The 14876-nt window shown below is 41.6% G+C and overlaps 1 protein-coding gene across 13 annotated transcripts in view; it reads right to left on the bottom strand.

The window, feature by feature from the left end:
• LOC374195 (chromodomain helicase DNA binding protein 1) overlaps window positions 1–14876 on the bottom strand; it is a 116146-nt gene that overhangs the window by 14527 nt on the left and 86743 nt on the right. For 11 of the 13 annotated variants that reach the window (NM_001396597.1, XM_015300461.4, XM_040655243.2 and 8 more), the window contains 7 exons: window positions 13495–13644; window positions 12639–12787; window positions 8708–8804; window positions 8521–8616; window positions 1924–2100; window positions 1583–1743; window positions 248–289 (listed from right to left, as the gene is read on the bottom strand). In NM_001396597.1, the coding sequence (NP_001383526.1) occupies window positions 248–289; window positions 1583–1743; window positions 1924–2100; window positions 8521–8616; window positions 8708–8804; window positions 12639–12787; window positions 13495–13644 (872 nt within the window). The remainder of the gene's footprint in view (window positions 1–247; window positions 290–1582; window positions 1744–1923; window positions 2101–8520; window positions 8617–8707; window positions 8805–12638; window positions 12788–13494; window positions 13645–14876) is intronic. The other 2 variants (XM_040655246.2, XM_040655242.2) reach the window with 1 other exon arrangement.

The raw sequence follows: 14876 nt of genomic DNA on the forward strand, positions 1-14876 counted from the left end.
AACAAGACAGTAGGTAAAGTACAATGAAAGTGAAAGCAGTCTTGCAAAACTGAAGAGTTTTCTAGCTATCTACATACATACCCTGTATGAAGAAAAGAAATATATTAATTGAATTTCATGTTATAGTAAAGGCAAAATATTAGGCATGCTATTTTCTCTTCAGCCTAAGGTTTCTTGGTGTATTGATTTAATTTTAAGTGTAAACAAGATTCCAATTTGCTATGCAAATATAATCAGATAAGTTTACCTTTCAAGTGGGCCACCAAATTTCTTGTAACTCTTGATAAATCTAGTAATAGAAAATAATTCTGCAGTTAAAAATATATGCTTAACTATACTGGGTTTAAAATTTATTTGTAAAGTGTTAGTACAATACTATATGGACAATGCAAAGAAATAAGAACTAAAGAGACTAGGTCAGATTAGTATATCAATTAAGCCACATTTAAAGCCAGAGTTCTATTTGGCTTAATAACTGATGCAAATAAAACAATAGATGATAGAATTTATTTCAAAGGTTACTTTACTAGTTTCACGAGACAAAGGATTCAGAAACATGATGCGTCTAATCATAAAAATCACATGTGGATTTACAGCGAATAGACAATTCAGACATTATGTTAGTCTTCGTATAATAAAGAGGAGCAATCTGGAATTCTGAGGTGATTTTAAGATTTAGGAAAACATAGTAACAAAGATAAAGGAATGTTACTGCCCTCAGAAGAAATGCATAAGTAATTGAATGAGGGAAAGAAACTAGAAATACCCAGAAAGGAGAGGGAATGAATTTTTTAAAAATTATATATATTTTTTAACTCAACAATCAAGAACCGAAGTTACTAGTGCAAGCAGGAGAATACCCCTGGACAAAAACAGCAAACTATGTTGCTAGATAAAAAGGAAAGGGAACAAGACTCTTAAAAAGTTACTTATACAATGAAAGATATTTTATAAGCATTGCAGTATTTTACAGAAACATGAATACTTATATTATAGAAGAAAAATAGCATTTCACAAACCAAAGTAAAAAAAAACAATTTCTCCTCCCTCAATCAAAATAAGGAATTTTTAGCACTAGATATTGATGGGACCAGCTGTATAGATTCACTCATCACAATAGGTTTTTTCGTTTGTTTGTTTGTTTTACTTTTACAAAGCATTATATAACAATAATTACAGTGGCAAGAAGTTTAAAAGAAAATTATTTTAGCCTTTTATAGGTATTTTCACAAAGATGTGCGTATCCTTTCTTCAACTAGTCTTTAGGTAAAATGATGGGAAGGTCACTTTTTTTTTTTTAATAAAAGCACGCTCACTGAAACAATTGTTTTTAAAATCACTGTCTTCAGGGGATGCAGGAAGAATAACGCATTAAATACTGAAAAAAAAAAAAAAGAATATTTTTCAACTCAATTTTATAGCACACCTAAATGGGTACAAACTACAAACAGGAAAACTTTAAATGTCTAGAATAAAAATTTTCATCTAAGGTCAAGAAAGATAGACTTGTTTTCCACATTTTCAAACTCAAGATGATAAAATGTTTTGTCCCATTAAGCACGCATGTCCCCACACATCTTACCGTCTAATCTCTGCATCACTAAATCCTTTAATGTTTTCACGGGGAATAGTTCGTGGTCGTCCACGTTTTTTTGGTCGTTTTCTTTCTGAGATGGAATCACTATCAGATCCAGAATATCTTCTGCTCCTACTGCATCTCCCTTCATTTCCATTAAAGCTGATCTGGAATTTCAGAGTAACTAGTTCAAAGCTACATGACTAAAACATTTTATTTATGTGTTACCTAGTCCATAAAAATATTTTGGGGGAAAAACACACGAAAACCACACAACACAAAAGTACAAGTCAAAACATCAGCAATAGAAGTATCAAAGAAAAAAATCAGTCAGAACCCAGAGATACCTGTTTTGCACAGTTTCTCATTCTTGGAAGCATATATATTTCTTCAAGTTCTTTTTGTCTTTCCTCCTCTTCTATTCGTCGCCACTGAACTTCTGGAATGATTTCTTCCCAGTTTCTTAGATTTTGTTCTGGTTCCAATTCAATGTCATCTTCATCCATATTGGAAAAGTTAGCTACCTTATGTTTTGGAACATAAGTATTTTCACCAAATAGATACATGATTTTATTTAAACAAGGACTCAGTAAATATCATTTTAGGAAAATAGTTTGGAATGGCATATTTTATTTATATAAAAGTAACGTATGCATATAAAATACTTCATGAAGCAACATCTCTAATGAAAGTATTTTTCATATATGAAATACATACGTTCCATTCAAGATAGCTGAATATAAAGAGGGGGCTCTTTTTAATTTTAAAAGTTAATTAATATAGAAACACTATGAAATACCTTCTCAATAGCTGTGCAACTGTTGTTTAATTTCCTTCAAAGCAGGGCTAACAGCATTTGAACATTCAAGTTAATGTAAAACTCTATGTTATTATGTAGAACTAACCAAACATTAATAAACTGTGGAAACCACAGTACATTGCAAATTAATGATCAGCAGGAAGGTGATTTAGTAATCTGATCTAAAGCAAAGTCCTTCCTTGCTTTAAATAAAAACAAACAAAATCACACAAGCAAACAAGAACAGTCACAAGATACAAACACACACTTCGGTCCCACTATAATATTTTGTGTTATCCAGTTAAGCGCTTCTGGTCACCCTCTGAAGCAATCAGCTCCCGTGCAGGCACATTCTGCAGTGGAGCATGGGATCGTGGTGTGCGAGGGATGTCTGGAAATCAAGGAGGCTCCAGGGTGAGGAGAGAGTCACCAAGAGACCCTACCCCCTCATGAGAGTGGCTGAGGAGGCATGGGCAGGGCCAGGAGCAGCAGCCCAACACATCCACATGTAGAAAGGCAGCCCCCAGGAACCACTAGCAACTAGCATAGGCAAACAGCATGGTATGACAGTTTCCAGGGCAGTTTGCCCAGGGAGAGCAGCAGGCAGCCTGCTCACAGGCTCTCATCCTGATGGGAAAGCAACATGTTGGGCTGCAAGTAATACAGGAAACTCTTGGAGTTCATCGATGATAAATTCCTGGTACAAGTATTAGACATACCAACCAGAGGTGAAGCAACACTGGACCTGGTGCTCATAAATGCAAAGGAAATAATTAGAGAGGTTAAGATCAGAGACAGCGGGGGCTGTAGCGACCATGCCCTAGTAGAGTTCATGATCTTGAGGAATATGGGCCTGGCAAAGAACAGTCAAGAGCCTGAACTTCAGAAGAGTTAACTTCCAACTGTTTAAGGAATTATTGGATGAGATATGAAATTGTCCTTAGGGACACCAGAAAGGAACAGAGCTAGCAGCTCTTTAAGGACACCTTTCTGAGAATGCAAGAGCTCTCCATCCCCCAGCATAAGAAATCAAGCAGAGAAGGCAGGAAATTGGCATGGCTGAACAAGGACCTGCAGCCTGGGAAGAATACAGGGATGCCATCCAGATGTGTAGAGATAGGTTAAGGAAAGCCAAGACACACATGCAACTGAAGTTGGCAAGGGATGTAAAAAATAACAAAAAGGGATTCTACAAGTACATTAGTCAGAAGAGAAAGGCCAAAGAAAACATACTTCTCTGATAAATGAGAAGGGAAAACTTGCTACAACAGACACAGAGAAGGCTGAGGTACTCAATGAGTTCTTTGCCTCATTCTTCACTGGTAGTTGGACTTCCACATCCCTGAACTTCTAGGTGGAGGCTGGGGGAAAAAAAAAATCCCTCCTATTGTAAGCAAAAAGCAAGTTCAAGACCACCTGATGAGACTGAACATGTATGTGTTTAAGATGATCTGGATGAGGGGAGTGAGCGCACTCTCAGTAAGTTTGCGCATAACACCAAGCTGCGAGGAAGCATCAATCTGCCTGAGGATAGAAAGGCCCTACAAAGGGATCTAGGCAGGCTGGATAGCTGGGCTGAGGTCAGTGGGATGAAGTTCAACAAGACAAAGTATTGGGTCCTGCACTTTGGTCACAGCAACCTCATGCAACACCTGGGATTGTTGGTCAACACTTGGCTAAACGTAAGACAGCAGTATGCCCAGGTAGTCAAAAAGGCCAATAGCATCCTGGCTTGTATCAGAAATAGTGCTGCCAGCAGGACTAGGGAGGTGATTGTCCCCCTGTACATAGCTCTGGTGAGGCTACACCTTGTGTACCATATTCATTTTTGGGCTCCTAACTACAAGAACGAAATTGAGGCCCTGGAGCGCATCCAGAGAAGGGCAACAAAGCTGGTGAGGGGATTGGAGCACAAGTATTATAAGGAGCAGCTGAGGAAATTGGGATCGTTTAGTCTGGAGAAGAGGAGACCCAGGGGAGACCGTCTTGCTCTCTACAATTCCCTGAAAAGAGGTTGTGGCAAGGTGGGGGGTTAGCCTCTTCTCCCAGGTAACAGTGATAACACAAGAGGGAATGGCCTCAAGTTATGGAAGGAGAGATTCAGGTTGGATATTAGGAAAAACTTATTCTCCTAAAGAGTGGTCAGACACTGGAACAGGCTACCCAGGGAGGCGGTGGAGTCCCAGGAGGTATTTGAGAAATATGTAGAGGTGGTACTAAGGAACATGGTTTAGAGGGCAATATTGGTGGTAGGTAGACAAGTGGACTAGATGATCTTAAAGGTCATTTCCAACCTTAATGAGTCTATGAAATCTATGGAACCCAATTGAAGAGTGAGAACAGGACCCTGTAGTAATAGAGAGAAGGGCCTCACAGGAAGAAAAGGGAAAGTAGCTTCACAAAGTAGAAATAAGGGGCAAATAGAGATAGTTTAGGTAGAGAGTGTTAGAAAACAAGGGATTCCAAGCACTTTCACAGACAGTAGGTCTGGAATAACAAGGAGGATGAAGGCCATAAAGATAAGGACTGGAGAGCAGCTTGAAAACATTTGGCAGGGAGGTGATTAGGTGTCTACAGGGCAAGCTGAAACCAGTTCGGGGGATGCCCCCCCTTCGGGGTCAGAAGTTTGCAGTGAGGAAGACTACGAGCCTTCATCATCATGACCTACTACGCACGCACAAGGGGGGGAGGGACTGTATGCTAATGGGCTGTCGGGAATGTAGTGAATATGTATCCGAATTCCTGTCAACTATTGATTATGTATTAGTTTGACCTATATCTATAGCACGATTTCTCCTGACGGTGTGCAAGTTAGGTGGAACGATCCCCCTTGCACCAGGGTGTACACGCGTCACCAATAATCACATACCTGTTCTATATCCTTACTGGCGATAGGGTCTGATTTCTGCACGTCACAATGACACTTATCCGTGACATACATCCCCAGGCCCTGAGGGAACCAGCTGACATGCTTGTCAAGCTACTCTGTCATATTTGAGAAGTCATTGCTCAGAAGTGAAGTTGCCAAGCGATTGGAAAAGGGAAACATTACTCCCATTTTTAAAAAAGGGAGAAATAAAGACCCAGAGAACTAGAGGCCAGTGAGCCTCACTTCTGTGCCTGGGAAGATTGTGGAGCAGCTCCCCCTAGGAGACTTATTAAAGCATATGCAAGACAAGGATATGATCCATGACAGTCAGCACATCTTCACCAAAGGCAGTTCATACCTGAGTAGTCTGGTGGCCTTCCATGACGGAATGACAGCATTGATGGACAAAGGAAGGGCAACTGACATAATCTACATAGGCTACTGCAAGGTGTTTGACATTGTCCTACACCATATTCTTATATCTAAATTGGAGAAATATGGATTTGAAGGTTGGACTGTTCAGTGAATAAGGAATTAGCTGGATGGTCACACTCAACAGATTGTGGTCAAGGGCTCTATGTCCAGGTAGAGGCCAGTGACAAGCAGTGACCACTAGGGGACTATCTTGGGACCAGTACTCTTTAAAATCTTCATCAGTGACAGATGACGGGATCAAGGGCACCATCAGCAAGTTTGCTGATGACACTGAACTGAGTAGTGCAATTGACACAAGAGAAGGAAGGGATGCCATGCAAAGGGACCCAGACAAACTTGAAAGGTGGGCCCCTGAGAACCTAATGAGGTTCAACAAGGCCAAGTGCAAGGTGTTGCACTTGGGTTGGGGCAATCCCAGATACGTGTACAGACTGGAAGAAGAACATCTTGAGAGCAACCCTGCAAAGGATTTGGAGATCACAGTGGATGAAAAGCTTTATGCAAGCCAGCAGTGTGCGCTTGCAGCCTGGAAGGCCAACAATACCTTGGGCTGCATCAACAGAGGAGTGGCAGAAGGAGAGGATTGTCCCCCTCTACTCTGCCCTCACAAGGCCCAATCTGAGCTACTGCATCCAGGCCTGAGACCCCCAACACAAAAAAACATTGAGTTGTTGGAGTGGGTCCAGAGGAGGGCCACAATGATGCTCAAAGGGATGGAACACCTCTCTTATGAAGAAAGGTTGAGGGAGCTGGGATTGTTTAGCTTGGAGAAAAGAAGGCTCAGGGGAGACCTCATTGCAGCCTTCCGGTACTAAAAGGGAGCTTGGAAGCAGGAGAGTGACCAACTTTTTACACAGGCAGATACTGATAAGATAAAGGGGAATTACTTTAAACTAGAAGAGGGGAGATTTAGATTAGATATTAGGAGGAAATTATTCACTCAGAGGGTGGTGAGAAAAGTAGTGGATGCCCCATTCCTGGAGGTGTTCAAGGCTAGGTTGGATAGGTTCCACAGTGGAAGAAAGGGATGCAATTCAGAGCGATCTCAACAGACTTGAAAGGTGGGCCCTGGGTGAATCTAATGAGGTTCAATACAGCAAAGTACAAGGTTTAACACTTGGGCCAGAGGAATCCCAGGCATATATACAGACTGGAAGGAGCAGTCCTTGAGATTAGCCCTGCAGAGAAGGACCTGGGGGATGAAAAACTTAACGTGAGCCAGCAGTGTGCTCTTGGAGCTCGGAAAGCAAATGGTATCCTGGGCTCCATCATGAGAGGGGTGGCCAGCAGGGACAGGGAGGTGATTGTCCCTCTCTACTCTGCCCTTGTGAGGTCCCATTTGGAGTACTGTGTCCAGGTCTGGAGCCCCCAATACAAGAAAGACAGGGAGCTGTTGGAGAGGGTCCAGAGGAGGGACACAAAGATGATCAAAGGGCTGGAGCACCTCCCCTACACAGGCAGGCTGAGGAAGCTGGGCTTGTTCAGCATGGAGAAAAGAAGGCTGACCTAATTGCAGCCTTTCAGTACCTAAAGGGAGCCTATAAACAGGAGAGGAGTCAACTCTTTACAAGGGTAGATAACAGCAGGACAAGGGGAAATGATTTGAAGTTGAGGGAGGGAAGATTTAGGTTGGATGTCAGGGGGATGTTCTTTACTATGAGAGTGGAAAGGTGTTGGAACAGGCTGCCCAGAGAGGTTATGGATGCCCTGTCCCTGGAGGTGTTCAAGGCCAGGTTGGATGGGGCCCTGGGCAGCCTGGTCTAGTATTAAATGTGGAGGTTGGTGGCCTTGCCTGTGGTGGGGAGGTTGGAGCTTCATGATCCTTGGGGTCCCTTCCAACCCAGGACATTCTGTGATTCCTGGGCAGCCTGATCTAGTGGGTGGCAAACCTGTTCACAGCAGGGAGGTTGGAACTAGATGATCTTTCAAGTCCCTTCCAACCCAAGATATTCTATGATTCTTTGATCTGGCATTCAAGCTTGAATGGAAACTAACTTGAAATTTCTAAAAGGTCATCAACAAAGGAATCCAAACTTCATTGTGTTTTCAGAAGCACTATAGTTGCTTAACAGTGTAAACCATTTAATGAAAAACAGCCCTACAAAGTATTCTAATCATTAAATCAAAGACTAATGTATATGTAAATCTCTTTCTTATTTTGTTGGTAGAATACATTATGCATTTTTATGAGGGCTACTCCAAAAGTAATGCCTCTTATTTCATTATGTTGGCCTACGATATCATAGGCAGATGCTGGTGGTATGGCAGTAGAGGCTGAACCTTCTCACCAATATCCGCAGTGTCTGACATGGAAGTGCTTATGAAGCAAAGGTGTGTCACTGAATCCCTCCATGTGGAATAAATGGCACACACTGACATTGATTGATGCTTACTGAACATTAATGCAGACCAAATAGTGGATGTAAGCACAGTGAGGTGGTGGGTGGTGCGTTTCAGTAGTGACAACAGCAACAGTGGGTAACCTCCGCTCGTGCAGATTTTTTTTTTCCCCATCACTGGTGAAAATGCATACCTAATTGGTGGTGATTATGTTAAAAAATAGCATTTTGTAGTTGAGAATTGGCTCTACCAAGTAGTGTTATTGTGCTCTTTTCATCTGTTGTAATTTCCATGGAAATCAATAGGAGGCATTACTTTTGGAGCAATTGACATAGATGTTTGCCCTGGTGGTAACTGTCCTGTATAGGTGAAAAAACATTCTATGCAGAGTTGACTTATCGTGGCATTTGTTTCACAGGAATAAAGAAAGGTACATAATAATAATTAACATTCATACAGAAAAAGTATAATTATGGGAGAATTAAAGGAACAGAGCAATACCTTGAACTGTGAAAGTAACTCATCTCCTACAGTTAATGGGCCTGACTCATTTTCTCGAGTTTCAGCCCTCTTCAGGATTTCATCTATATCCATCTCCTGAAACAGAAGTTGTTTGTCTTTACAAGAAAGTACTTCACACAGTTTTGGTTTTTATATCCATGAAGTATACATGGATTGTTCCATTTACCTGAGGCTCCTCTTCCTCCCCTTCAGGTTCTTTAAAAAGTTCCTCAGCACCAAACTTCAAAATTGCTGATAACTCTTCCTTATTAAAAGGTGTTGAGCTGAAATACAGAAAGTTTCAGAAAAAAACATGTTATCTTAGAGATTTTTTTCAAATTACTATAATCGTGATACTATAATCATGAGTCAATTGAGCTTCCTATTGGTTGTTAAATATAACCTATATTTAATATGCACATCAGATGCTTCAAAAGTACTGCCTCCTACTTATTTCTAAGGAAACTACAGATACAAAGAGCACAATAACACTATTTGATAGATCAAATTCTCAGCTACAAAACGCTAGTATTTAACTTAGTCACCACCATTAGCTGTACATTTTTGCTAGAGATGAACAAGAGCCCACATGCCATGCTCGTAAAAATCTGCACCAGCAGAGGTGACTCACTGTTTTACAGCTGCTATGATAGCATAATCACTAAGAAAACGTTGCCCACACAGTCCATCTTTCATCAGTCTGAATAGATGCAAGTGAGAAGGTGCCAAATCTGGACTATACTGTGAGTATGGTTAGCAGTGTGGTTCAGGGTTTTCAAACTGGTGTGGGGCCCAATGTTACAGCAAGAGTGCTGTTGGTCTCTTCTCACAGGCATCAGGTGACAGGATGAGGGGAAATGGCCTCAAGTTGCACCAGGGGAGGTTTAAGTTGGATATCAGGAAAAACTTCTTTACAGAAAGGGTAGTTAAGCACAGGAATAGGCTCCCCAGGGAGGTGGTTGAGTCAACATCCCTGAATGTGTTTGAAAAATGTCTGGATATGGTTCTCAGTGACATGATTTAGTGGAGGGTTGTTAGGGTAGTACGGTTAGGTTGCGGTTGGACTTGATCACAGAATCATAGAATGGCCTGAGTTGAAAGGGACCACAATGATCATCCAGTTTCAACCCCCCTGCTACGTGCAGGGCAGCCAACCACTAGACCAGGCTGCCCAGAGCCACATCCAGCCTGGCCTTGAATGCCTCCAGGGATGGGGCATCCACAACCTCCTTGGGCAACCTGTTCCAGTGCGACACCACCCTCTGTGTGAAAAACTTTCTCCTAATATCTAACCTAAACCTCCCGTCTCAGTTTAAGACCATTCCCCCTTGTCCTATCGCTATCTACCCTTGTAAACAGTCGTACCCCCTCCTGTTTATATGCTCCCTTCAAGCACTGGAAGGCCACAATGAGGTCTCCCTGGAGCCTTCTCTTCTCCAAGCTAAACAAGCCCAGTTCCCTCAACCTTTCCTCCTCATAGGAGAGGTGCTCCAGTCCTCTGATCATCTTAGTGGCCCTCCTCTGGACCCACTCCAAGAGCTCCACATCCTTCCTGTACTGGGGGCCCCAGGCCTGGATGCAGTACTCCAGATGAGGCCTCACAAGAGCCAAGTATAGGAAGACAATCACCTCCCTCTCCCTGCTGGCCACCCCTTTCTTAATGGAGCCCAGAACACATTTGGCCTTCTGGGATGCAAGCACACACTGCTGGCTCATGTCCAGCTTCTCGTGCACCAGGACCTCCCAAGTCCTTCTCTGCAAGGCTGCTTTCAAGGAGATCTTCTCCCAGTTTGTATAAACACCTGGGATTGCCTGACCCAAGTGCAGCAACCCGCACTTGGCCTTATTGAACCTTATTAGGTTTTCATGGGCCCACTTCTCCAGCCTGTCTGGGTCCCTCTGGATGGCTTCCCTTCCTTCCAACATATCGACTGCACCGCTCAGCTTGGCATCATCTGCAAACTTGCTGAGGGTGCACTCAATGCCATCATCTATGTCATTGATAAAGATGTTGAAGAGCACCGGTCCCAAGACCGACCCTGAGGAACACTGCTTGTGACCGGCCTCCACCATGACACAGAACCATTAATCACAACCCTTTGGCTGCATCCAGCCAGCCAATTCCTAATATATCGAACAGTCCATCCATCAAATCCACACCTCTCCAATTTAGAGAGAAGGATGTGGTGAGGGACCACGTCAAAGGCCTTGCAGAAGTCCAGGTAGATGACATCCATCGCCCTTCCCCCGTCCACCGAAGCTGTCACTCCATCATAGAAGGCCACCAGATTGGTCAGGCACGATCTGCCCTTGGTGAAGCCATGCTGGCTGTCTCGAATCACCTCTTTGTCTCATATGTGACTTAACATAGCTTCTAGGAGGATCCGCTCCATGATCTTCCCAGGCACAGAGGTGAGGTTCACTGGCCTGTAGTCCCCCGGGTCTTCCTTTCTCCCTTTCTTCAAAATGGGAGTAATGTTTCCCTTTTTCCAGTCACTGGGGACTTCACCAGACAGCCATGATTTTTCAAATATGATGGAGAGTGGCTCGGCAACCACATCAGCCATCTCTCTCAGAACCCTAGGATTGATATCATCTGGCCCCATGGACTTATACACGTTCAGTTTCATGAGGAGGACTTGGACTTGTTCCACTGTTACAGTGGGACAGAAACCACTCCCCACACCCTCACCTAGAGACTCATGGTCCTGGCAGACACAGGAAGCCTGACCACCAGTGAAGACTGAGGCAAAGCACTCATTGAGTACCTCAGCTTTTTCTATGTCTGAGGAAGCCAGCTCCCCATTGCCTTTCATCAGAGGGGGAACACTCTCCTTGGCCTGTCTCTTCCTGCCTATGTACCTGTAGAACCCCTTCTTGTTATCTTTCACATTCCTTGCCAAGTTCAGCTCCATCTGTACCTTGGGTTTCCTAATCCTATCTCTACACACACGGACAACAGCCCTGTATTCCTCCCAGGCTACACAAACCTGCTTCCACTTCCTGTATATTTCCCTCTTTTCCCTCTGTTTAAGATGATCTTTAAGGTCTTTTCCAACCTGAGCAATTCTATGATTCTTCTCTGGCCTGACTCTGGAAGTTCAAGCTTAGTGAGCATCACAATGTAGCAGGGTCAGAGTTGATAGTCTGTCCAGGTTCCAGGAAATCCAGAAGGATCACTCATTTCCTATCCCAAAAGACAGTGCACATCACTTTACCTGCTGAGGGCTGCATCTTGAATTTGCATCCTTCAATGGGGAATTTGCATGTCACCACTCTATGAACTACCGTTTTGACTCCAGCTCATAGCAGTGACACCACGTCACATCACTTGTAGTGATGTGATTCAGGAAACTGTCACCTTCAGCCTCATATTGGTTCAATAGGCCCTGACAAACTTGCATGCAGTGTTCTTTCTGTTCCTGTGTGAGCATTTGTGGGACTCGCCTGAAGTCAAGTTTATGATATTGCAACATTGCCACTATTGCTTCCAACACACTGAAGTCCATATTCAGCTATGTACACAGTTTGTTCTCTGGGCGTAATTTGCTGATTCCTGCAAACGAGCTGATTGAGACACTCTACATTTTGTGGTGTGACAGCTGTGCATGGCTGTCCGGAACATGGCTTGTCTTTTACATCACAGTTGCCACTGCTGAAACGCACCACCCACTCCTCACTGTGCTCACATCCACTATTTGGTCTCCATAAGTGTTCAGCAAGTGTTGAATGTCAGTGGGTGTCATTTTTTTCCATATGGATGAATTGAATTCAGTGACACACCTTTGCTTCACATGCACTTCCATGTCAGACGCCATTCTGTCAGACTGCCCCTCTGCTGCCATCTGTCACACAGCAACAACATGTATCTAGATATAGGTGGAAAGCTTCAACCTCTACTGCCATACCACTGACATTGGCCTCCGACATTGTGAGCCAACAAAATAACATAGGAGGCATTACTTTTGGAGCAGCCCTTGTAAATATAAACATACAAAATATAACCCATTGCCACATATTTTTTGCCTTTTATCAACCAAGAGAAATGACTTGCATTTTTACTCAAATAGTCAAGTATACTTAAGCATAAATTGATATGAAAGAATATATAAAAATACCTTGAAGGAGTAGAGCCTGTATGTAGTACAGTTTTCCCTGTGGTGTCCATTCTCTGAATCACTAAATGATCTAACACCATCTTTTTCTTGGCTCTTTCAAGAATATCTTCTTCTACTGATCCTTTTGTGACTAGCCGATAAATATTAACCTATGTATATTATAATGAAGGCTTTATTTATATGCTCACGAATTACACATGAAGACAATATTCAGATAAAATTAACATAAAGAAATTAAAAAAAAAAAATCACAACACAAAATACCTTGGAACAACAACAGAGAGAAATGTTAGCCTGAACTACAAATCTTCTAAATATTACTGAACCAGTATTTCTCATATGAAACTATTCAATCATGTTACCATGGTCTCTACATAAAGTTTTTATAAAAATAAAATTTAAAGAAATGTATTCTTAGAACTCTCCTCTTAAACTTCAGTGATTATGCACAAGCACAGTGACAAACAAGTGCCAATATGTTATTACTTTAAATCTTCTGCAAGAAACAAAACCCAAAGAGATCTACTGAAATAGAAATACTAAATATTTAACATTAAGAGCATGTGCCATAAATATAGCAATTATTTTCTAGGATGACATGAACCAATGAACATGGGACAGGCCCAGAACAATTCTCTCTACCCATCCATATATTGCAGCTACCACACCATCTGTCCGTATAGGGAGATTTTTTATTTTAAGACTTCAAAGGTGCATTAACATTTTTAGACAGAGCTAGCAAGTGTTAGTTATTCTCAAAATACACAAAGCCTACAAAGGCCTAGACAAACAGCTTATGGCTACGCTGTGTGAAACCCTCATTCAGGTTTGGAGTTTAGAAGAAAAATGTGCATACCTGTTTCTTTTGTCCAATCCTATGAGCTCTAGCCTGTGCTTGCAGATCATTTTGTGGATTCCAGTCAGAATCAAATATAACTACAGTGTCAGCAGATGCCAAATTTATACCTAATCCTCCAGCTCTGGTAGACAGCAAAAAGCAGAAATCCTGAAATCATAAAGTAAGAAATAGCTTTATATATATATTAGTTACAATAAACTTCAAGGAACCAGTACATGCAGTGGAGCATATTATCAACTCATACACTATCAAATAGATGTTCCATAGGTGAAGCTTCTTTAAGCATAAAACAAACTGATCTCAGTTTTTCTTGTGAACAGTTATAAATTTCGCCATGATTTAAAGGAAGCAGCATCCAAGAAGATGAATAACAGCCACTTGGGGAGAAAAAACTTAGCCAAGCAAAATATGGGCCAAAAGTACAAACTTCCCCTGCTATTAAAGCCTTGTATGTGCTCAAGGCTCAAGCCCTCAGGCTTTTTTGTTAAGATGTTAAGAGACAGGAAACAAGCATTCTGCTAGGATCAGTGCTCTTCAATACATTCATAAGCAATATGAAAATGATATGATAAAAATTTGCAGAAGGTAGGAAGTTATTCAGGGACAAGTATGAAGGACTACAGAAGTATCTTGTGAGATAGGTAATTAAAAAAAGCATACGAAATTGAAGATAAAGTGAAGTAGAGAACAATTTTGAATGTTACCATACAGTAACAAGTAATAACAAACCATTAATGCTCAGGAATGAGTCCTTGGAGTTGCCATAAATATTTCCAAGGAGACCTTTGCTTAGTAATAGCCAAGAATAATAAAGTAAAATGAAGTTTTATGGATTATTAGCAAACAAATAGAGAATAAAAAAGGAAACAATTTTGTTGCTGCACAACTCTCTAATTAGTCTCCATTTTTTGAACAGCACATAAAGTTTGGATCCTCCTTCACCTTAAAGAAACAAAAATATATACAATACAGCTACAAGGATTCCAGAAAAATGCAATGATGTCTATACTAGAAATTTAAATACAGACGTTAGTTCTGTTTTAATGAATATCTTAAGTTTATGTTATGAAATCAAGTCCTTCCTCCTCAACCACAGCAGAAATATAAGCTCAACAGTAAATGACACATGCTGTGCTTCTATTACTGAAAAAACCCTGACAGTGCAGAACAAAAACCTAAGATTATCAAAGGTATGGAATGGCTTCCATAGTAGGAATGCTAAATAAACCAGAATTCTTATAGTGGTACAGAACCAATGGTTAGAAAGCAGTTTCTTCCAGGGTAAGGAAATAAAAACTAGAAAATGAACAAAAAACAGATTTTTAAAAATATTAAAAATAGTTTTTCTTCATGCAAGGATATATACAACTCAGTTATGC

Source organism: Gallus gallus, chromosome W (assembly GCF_016699485.2).
Source record: "Gallus gallus isolate bGalGal1 chromosome W, bGalGal1.mat.broiler.GRCg7b, whole genome shotgun sequence".
Lineage (NCBI taxonomy): Eukaryota > Metazoa > Chordata > Aves > Galliformes > Phasianidae > Gallus > Gallus gallus.